Genomic DNA, 8208 nt, shown 5'->3' with positions numbered 1-8208 from the left:
GCATCTGACTTTTTTCGTAGAACGCGTGTTCTTATTCCCTAGCCGTATAATTAAGCGTGTATTATCTAATCCGGGGTGTATGGGTTGTATTAGTTAGTCAGGTAAGGAGAGTATTAAAAGCCCAACCCGTATAAAATAGTCGGGTAATTAAATAATACAAGTTGACACCAAACACCTGACATAGACTATTTACTCCTATCCAAAGTCTAATACGGTGTACCAAACGAGCCCAAAGAGGTCAAAATAGTACAATACAGAACAACAATGGTCCAACCTGGTCCCACAAACGGAAACAAAGAAAAAAAAGGCCAAGGTTAAAACAGTAAATTCACAACCGTAACGCCGTAGACGTAGAGGTAGGAAAAAACCAAGTCCCTGCTTCTCCTCTTTTCCTAGTGTATACATATAAAACCATAAAAAGGCCTCCCTCTCCCTTCCACTTCCTCCCCTCACATCACACACAACCCCTCTCTCTCTCTCTCTCTCGCTTCTTGTTCACTTTCTCTCTCTAAAAGCTTGAAGCACAAGCATACAAATTTGATATACATATATATTATATATATATACATATATGGTTTGATGTGTATGTATAGGCTTTCGGTTTGAACTTTGAAGGCTTTGAGCTCTGTGAGTTGATCAGTAATGGCGACGGCGCCAGTGAAGCCGCCGCTGCACAACTTCCCTCTCGCATTCTTGAAATGGGGGGCGAAGAACAACTCGACCACCAACAACAACCACCGCTACCGCCGACCCGTCTCCGCCGAACCCGCCTCCGAGCCCGACTCCGAATCCGAACGCACCCACCACAACAACAGCCGGGTCGGATCCTCCCGCGCAGCCCGCCACCGCTACTCCTTGATCCCGTGCGCTGGCGACAAGCGTCGCAGGAGCGAAGAGAGAGAGAGCGATCAGGAGGAGGGCGAGGAAGCTGACAAAACCGAGGTAGTTCAGAAGCCCTGGAATCTGAGGCCCAGGAGAGCTCCGGCGACGACGTCGTTTTCCAAGGGAGGTGCCAACGGTGAACCGCACGAACTGGAGAGTCCGAACCCGAACCAGAGCGAGCTGCAGCAGCCGAAGTCGATGAGGTTGAGGGGTTTGGCGGCGGAGGGGCAGAATGTGGAGAAGAAGGAGAAGAGGAAGTTCTGGATCGCTTTGTCGAAGGAGGAGATTGAAGAGGACATATTTGTGATGACTGGGTCGAGGCCTGCCAGAAGGCCCAAGAAGCGGCCGAAGAATGTTCAGAAACAGCTCGATGTACGTCCACCTTGCTCTTTCCCTTTCTTTGTTTCTTCGTTTCTTCCTTTGCTGCTTCTGCTGTGCTTGTTTTGTTGTTGAGTTTAGCAAGTTTTTTTTTAATTATTATTTTTTATAATTTATATGTGGCTTGATTGAATTTGCAGACTACTTTTCCGGGGTTGTGGTTGGTGGGTGTTACTGCGGATGCTTACAAGGTTGCTGATTCTCCTTCTAAGGTCTCTCTCTCTCTGTTTCTACAAATTCTAAGTTTTTTCTTTGGTTTTTTTTTTTAAGATTTCTCTTGCTAATTGTAATTGGGTCTTTGTTGCAGAGGTAGATTTGTATTGTGCCCAGAAGATTGTGACTTTGTTGAAACTTCGTAAATGGAAAAGGCAGCTGCCCCTGTGGCGTGGCCCTCAATTTAGAGGTATTATGCCCTGAATTTTTACAAAAGAAGATTTGGAATTACCCTATAGAAGGCAAAACAAAAATATATAAGAGGAAAGAAGGAGAAAATTTATCTAATTTCCCTTTTTTTAGTTGTAGTTTTTTTTTCTCGGTCATTTTGTATTGCTCATTGGGGGCAGGATGCAGGGTCGATCTAGTTGCTTTACATTGATGTAGTTCCAATATGTAAAGACGGAGTTTATGTATATATATGTACATGATATAGAATCAATTTCAGACCTTGTTAATGGTATTAGCTTGTTAGGCTTGTGGGAGATTCATTGTGTTTTCTTTCGTTTTCTATAAATGATTCTGATTATTTACAACGTTTGACAGACTTCCCTACATCATTTGGGGGGGGCGCAGAGTTTCGCATAGTTTGCAAACCCTATTTCTTTACAGGGTTTATTGACTGCATGCTTCCTTGTTCTGGAAGACCTCCTCAGTTCAGTTGAGCCGACAAACCTTATGAGGTTGAATGTGAAGTGTTACCTTGCATCTACATGTTTCATCTTTTAACTTTCTTTTCATGTTTCACGCTGATTCTTGTAGTTATTTCTAGTTTTGCATACAGATTAGCAAATAGGTTATACATATAGGTTTGCATTTACTGTTTAGCCATCTAATGATTTGATATCTAATATTTAGGCATGTGGGAATTTATAGATGTACCTATTATGCGTGCATATAGGTTTTGCGCTTGTATTAGGAAGTTAGATTCTTGTGGTTCCTCTTCAATGGCATGAATTTAAATCGTTGTGCTTCATGATTAGGGTGTCTTTTAGTATCTCCACGTCAGATTAATTAGTTAATGCTCATCAGGTGTGGTTGCTTCCTATAGATATCAGTCTCTCTGATCTATTCTTTTTCTGAAGATATCAGTTAGTCTGATGGTAATATCTGGTGTTCAAAATTTCTGTCACTCTGTTTAGTCTCCTATTAAAATTGACACCATGAGCAAAATGAAAAGAGTCTTTAAATTCTTAGCCATACCCTTTTCTGTCTTGCTTGCTGGCTGGCTGTTACTGCGTCAGAATAGTCAAAGGGTTGAAAGTCTTTCCTTTTTTTTTTGTTTTGTTTTTGCCTGGTAATGACGATAAGCTGATCCAATGGGTGCCAGTCATCCAAGCGAAGACCTGCTGACCTTTAATTGTATCACAAAGCCTACAATTTAAAGGAGACCGGCAAAGGGCTGAAAGTGTTTCGATACCCTTTGTTCTATTTTCTTTCCCCATCTTTTGTCCTCCAAATTCCCTTTGTATTTGGTTTTATGTGAAGGGAACCTGATCGGTTGCACATGAAAGTGGTGTATAAATAGGCTTTTGGCTCTATTGTTCAACAAAATAATTCTATCCTCAACTGGATACTGTTAATAGAAGTTTTCTGTAGCCTTTCGTTTATGCCTTGTTCTATTCAGTTCTAAAGACATTTTAGATTCTGTTTCATTATAATCAAAGTCTGGCTGGTGGTTAAATTCCAAGTTCTTTTACTTTCTTTGTATGTTTTGTCATGCTGTTTTCAAATCATTGTTAAAGGTCCTTTTGTCACAAAGAGAATGGTAAAGGCACTCGTAATCTTTCATTTTCCATCATTGATGAAGCAGGTGTATTGCTCCCGGACATTTTATATACCATTCTACTGATCATATCTAATGATCTGATTAGTGAGGGCTTGGTATTAATATTTCTTATATTAGTATATGTACAGCATTTGACATGTATTTTCTGCATTACAATCAGGATGGAAGTCAGCCTAGCTGCTTCTTGAAGTATCAAGAAATTGGTACAAAAACTTGTCTGAGTGTGAGAGGTTTCAGATCATAACAATTCCATCAAACCTTCAGAATCAAATGTTTTCCTTTGCTGTTGTTTTTTATGGCCGAAGCCTCCTGGGTGTTTGTGGATTGTTTCAATAGCTGAAGAAATGTTTATATTTCTGTGGCAGCTAAGCTTGCCTTCATTTAGAAGGTAATATGATAAAGGGAAATGGAAAAGGTTAACAGGTAGCAATATTATGCAATCTTAAGCATTGTGCTGCTAAATGTTTGAGTTGTTGGCTAGAACTCTGTACTGGAACAACATGATTTGTTCTACAAGGAAGACAAAAGTTCTTGAAACTCCCACAATCTTGGATAACCTGTTTTCTTCTTTTTCAAATTTGGGGATCGAAATTAAATAGCAATGGTTCACTGAAGTCATTTTTGTTGATATCAGAAACTAAACTGATGCTGCACTTTGCACTTTGCACTTTGCATGTAGTGTCATTAGAGTTTGCATTTTTTTTGTCACCTTAATAATCCTATCTGGTTTTGATCCAATCCTGAGGCCATATGAAGATTTCAGGGCCAATTGGTGCTGTGAGTTCTGACCTTTTTTTGTATGTTCATGAGTAAACTTGTGATTAGGAGAAGACTTATTTGGAATCTAAAGCTCATTCAGGACATTACCCCCAAAAACCAAAAAACAGAGAATCCTGTGGTATTTTGAGTTTTGGACACGTGGCAGCAGATGGCTTTAGTTTCTTCTGTTCCTTGCGATGGTGAAGTCCATAAACAACATTAAATTCCTGATCGCTATTTTGTCAAGCCATTTATTTTAGCTGCCTTATTTGTTAGGTCAGTAGGGCCATCCGTACTCTGCTTCGTCCGAGTTGAAATGGGAAGAGAAGAGACTCAGTCGTGGCAACTTATTTAGGCCCAATAGATGAAAAAGGTAACTCATCAATGCCTGTGCCTGAACTGTCTTGAAAGGGACAAAAGGGATTCATGAGGACGAGGACGAGGGGGTGTGGGTCCGTTGGTTTCATCGGTTTGGCCGGATTGATGCCCACAACTAGGTGTGGTGTGGTTATAAAGAAGGAAAGAATAAGAACACAAAAGATTCTCATTCTCACAAAATGTATCAAGATTATTCGTATACAGAAATTATCTGTTCGTAGTTCATATCTTTCTTAAAGATCGGATGGGCTGAGTGTTATGAATCTTATGTTATCAACTGATGTGTTTGTTGCATCTTTGTTTATTTACATAGTATTAATGTCATGCGTGTACTTTTTTTAATTACGTTAGAAGGAATCGAGCCATGCATCTATTCTAATCCTAACCCATGTAATCGCTTTTCTTTTTAGGGAGATTCACTATTGTACCCAATATAGGAGCTCAAATTATAAAAATACCTTATATGAAATGGACTTTAAAAACACACCCAAAGTCCATTTACAACATCACAAAGAGGCTTTTAACTTCTTATAAATTACAAAACTGCCATCGATTTCTTAAAACAAGCTCAACCGCAAAATCTCATAAAAAAACTCAAAACACTCAATAGGGCATCAAAGTAATTTAATAATCAAAATTAAATTAAATAGAGCCAACTGTTTTTTTTTTTTTTGGGTTGTTTTTTGGTTTGTTTTTAGAAATTAAATGGTGTAGGGTTTATTTATATTTTTGGTGCTAAAAATGGATATATTCGTAAATATCTCTTCTTTTTTTAAAACCACATTAGCACTTTGGTCATGTGAGTACTGTTTAATCTTTAGCAATATATCATGTGCACCAAATGCGCAAAACTTAATGATTATTACTTTGATTTAAAACCAAGACTAAAAGAAACCAAAGAACTTAAGAACGATATGTCCTATTTTCGTTCGTCCAAAAAATATATAAATATATATGTCCTATTTTCGAGTCAGGGAGCATTAAAATTTAGAGATAAAACATCTGGGTGGATATAAAATTTGTGTTAAGGATGGGCCCTGGCACCAATTTTCTCAAAAAATAAGTGTTAAGAGATGCTTGCTGATGGCTATTAAGGAAAGACTTTTTATTCTTTTTAGGGGTCTTGAAAGTCAAATAAGTTCATTAGTATAAAAAGCAAATCAGTACATCAATGTCACTCTTGTCTGGTCTGGATAGAGGAGGAGAGCCGAATGCTTAGCTAATTCAAACATTACGGCCCGTTTGGTTCATGGAACGAATTTGATGGAAAATTATTTCTCATGTTATTTCTCAAAGGATGAGAAATGATAATTCATTTCCCATATTCATGTTTGGTAATGCTGGAAAAGTAACAGGGAAATATCACTTTATTTCCTTTACTATATTTATTTTGAATATGAATGGAAAACGAATTTTATTTGGTTTCCCAATTGTACCCCTGTTAAAAGTATGAAAAATATGTTCATTTTATTAAACTTTCCAATTGAATTATTAAACATTACACTAACGTTTTATTCATAGTCCAAATATGCAAAATTTCATTTTCTGGCCTTGGTGGGATTAGTTCATGTCTGTTCTATCAAGCAAAAAGTGTAATGGAAGTAGAGTTAGATGAAAAGAAGGTAGTAAGGGTGCAATAATTGAACAAACCTAAAAAGAAAAAGGAAAAAACTAGAATGAACATTGGAAAATCAATATGACAAATACATGATCATCACACAGCTTGCAAGCACATCCCACAATTCACATCTTACACATAATCTTGTAATTACTTAAGATCAATCGCTTGAGAAATCACTTTAAGGTATAAACCTTGAATTATAAGATTCTTAAAAAAGTACAGCATCATTAACATTCCAAAGTTGTCTATAAATATTGGGTGATGAAGAGGAATATAATACCCACCTTGTTTGAAGTTGCTCTGAGGATGAGAACGTAAAAACTTAGGTAAGATTGAAGTTTTGCATTCCCTGTGTAAACAAGAGTTATGAGAAATAGAACGTTACTAAGATGATTTTAAGAAATATGAAACTTAGGTAAGATTGAAGTTTTGCATTCCCTGTGTAAACAAGAGTTATGAGAAATAGAATGTTACTAAGATGATTTTAAGAAATATGAATATATATTTTTTTAAAATACCAATAGTAGTTGGATAAAATTGTAATTAAAAATTATTACTAAGGACAAATTGGTTATAAAAATTGTGTATTTAATGATAGCCTTACTTTCCTACAAAGAGAGAAAACAAAACTCAAGTGGGGAGGAGGGCTTCACTTTCCCATGTGTCAGGCAACCATTTTCCATGCCTGAACTTACCAAACATGAGAAAGCAATTGATTTCCCATCCCCAAGCCTCATTTTCCATGAATCAAATAGGACCTACAAGCAATTGATTTTCCCTACCTACCAAAATGGCAAATTGGGCAAGGCCCTTGACATTTTGCTCTTTTGACCCGAATGAGTGATTGAATAATATCTTAAGGCTTAAATTTTCACATGTCCTAAACCTCCCTAAACCCCTCCCATAACCCCCTTATTATAGCATTTCCGTAATAATAATACTTAGGGCCTAACCATGTCGCTCTAATTGGGGCTTGGGTTAGGCGATATTGAACTTAGGTGATGTTTGACATTTGGGATGGAGTGGAATGGTAATCAGAATGGAGGAAGGAATGGGAATGATCCTATTATTTGGTTTGGCTGAATTCGTTAGGTTCCTCGGTCTAAACTAGGTTATTTAGGAATGATTCCATTCCATTCAACCAAACATAATCAGGTCAACCATGGCAAGCTGCTCCAGTTCCATCTGGGCCTTGACTTTGAAGGACTAAATTCAATAGCTAAATGTGTGGATGAAGCCAAACACATGAACTTTATTTTGGGCTAGGGGAGAGCTGGACTTAAAACCAATCTGTACGTATTTGTGTTGAAGAAGCCCAACACAATAAGTGTCACTATATTTCACATGAACACTTACAAATGTTGTATACCAAAAACTAATAATAATAATTACAAATGTCGCATCCAAATATAGTAATTTTCATCCTAGGTTTTATAAGTTTCTAAAGAGCAAACACACAATATCGCTTGTATAAAAATAAAATAAAAAGGATATACAAACTAATCCTTAGTAAATGTAAGCCGTCTAGGTTAGCTCAAGCGATGAGTGAGGTGGGAAAAACCTATTAGGACTAATATACATTGGTAATAGGTGTTTTGACCCAAAAAATAACGTCATTCGTAATTAGTGCTTGTAATCTATACGTAAGTTGTAAATGATGGTACTCAATTTCCTATTATGTAATACGGGGCTTTACCAAAAATGAAATAGATAAGTCATGTTTTTGTATGGGGCTAAAGCCCCTAAAAATCCAAGTAATCACAAATGTGTCTGGGGCAACTAGGCCTAGGCCTAGCTACTGATAACCCAAACTGAATTCATGGCTGTATTTCCCAAGCCCATCAACAACCATATTCCTTTCCTTGACGTGTTTGTGATTGTGACAATAAAAAGGAACAAATATTTTTGAAACAAAAGTTGTTTTTTCCTAATATTCTTTTGTGGTTAAATACAAGTAATCCTTTCAATTTAAATTCGTGGATCAAATCAATTTCTGATTTTTTTTTTGTTCAGGATCTTTCTTATTGAGAGGGCGATAACATACTAAACTCACACACACTACACGAATGCTATGACTCAAACCCAGAACCTTTCCTCGGAGAACAATTGCTTTACACTCACACACTTTATTTATTTTTGGTTCTTTGGAAGTGCTTTCAACACTTTCCAAAAGCGCTGTTAAACACTT

At 37.1% G+C, this 8208-nt stretch overlaps 1 protein-coding gene across 1 annotated transcript; it reads left to right on the top strand.

Annotated features, from left to right (window-relative positions):
* The first annotated feature begins 430 nt into the window (after positions 1-430).
* LOC110766322 (chromogranin (DUF1639)) lies at positions 431-1958 on the top strand. The gene is made up of 3 exons (XM_021969625.2): positions 431-1254; positions 1401-1472; positions 1568-1958. The coding sequence occupies exons 1-3, from the start codon at positions 643-645 to the stop codon at positions 1571-1573; spliced, it is 690 nt and encodes a 229-aa protein (XP_021825317.1). The 5' UTR covers positions 431-642; the 3' UTR covers positions 1574-1958.
* The last annotated feature ends 6250 nt before the right edge of the window (positions 1959-8208 follow it).

Source organism: Prunus avium, chromosome 5 (assembly GCF_965620075.1).
Source record: "Prunus avium chromosome 5, drPruAviu1.hap1.1, whole genome shotgun sequence".
Taxonomy (NCBI): domain Eukaryota; kingdom Viridiplantae; phylum Streptophyta; class Magnoliopsida; order Rosales; family Rosaceae; genus Prunus; species Prunus avium.
This window is presented reverse-complemented; position numbering and strand designations above follow the sequence as displayed.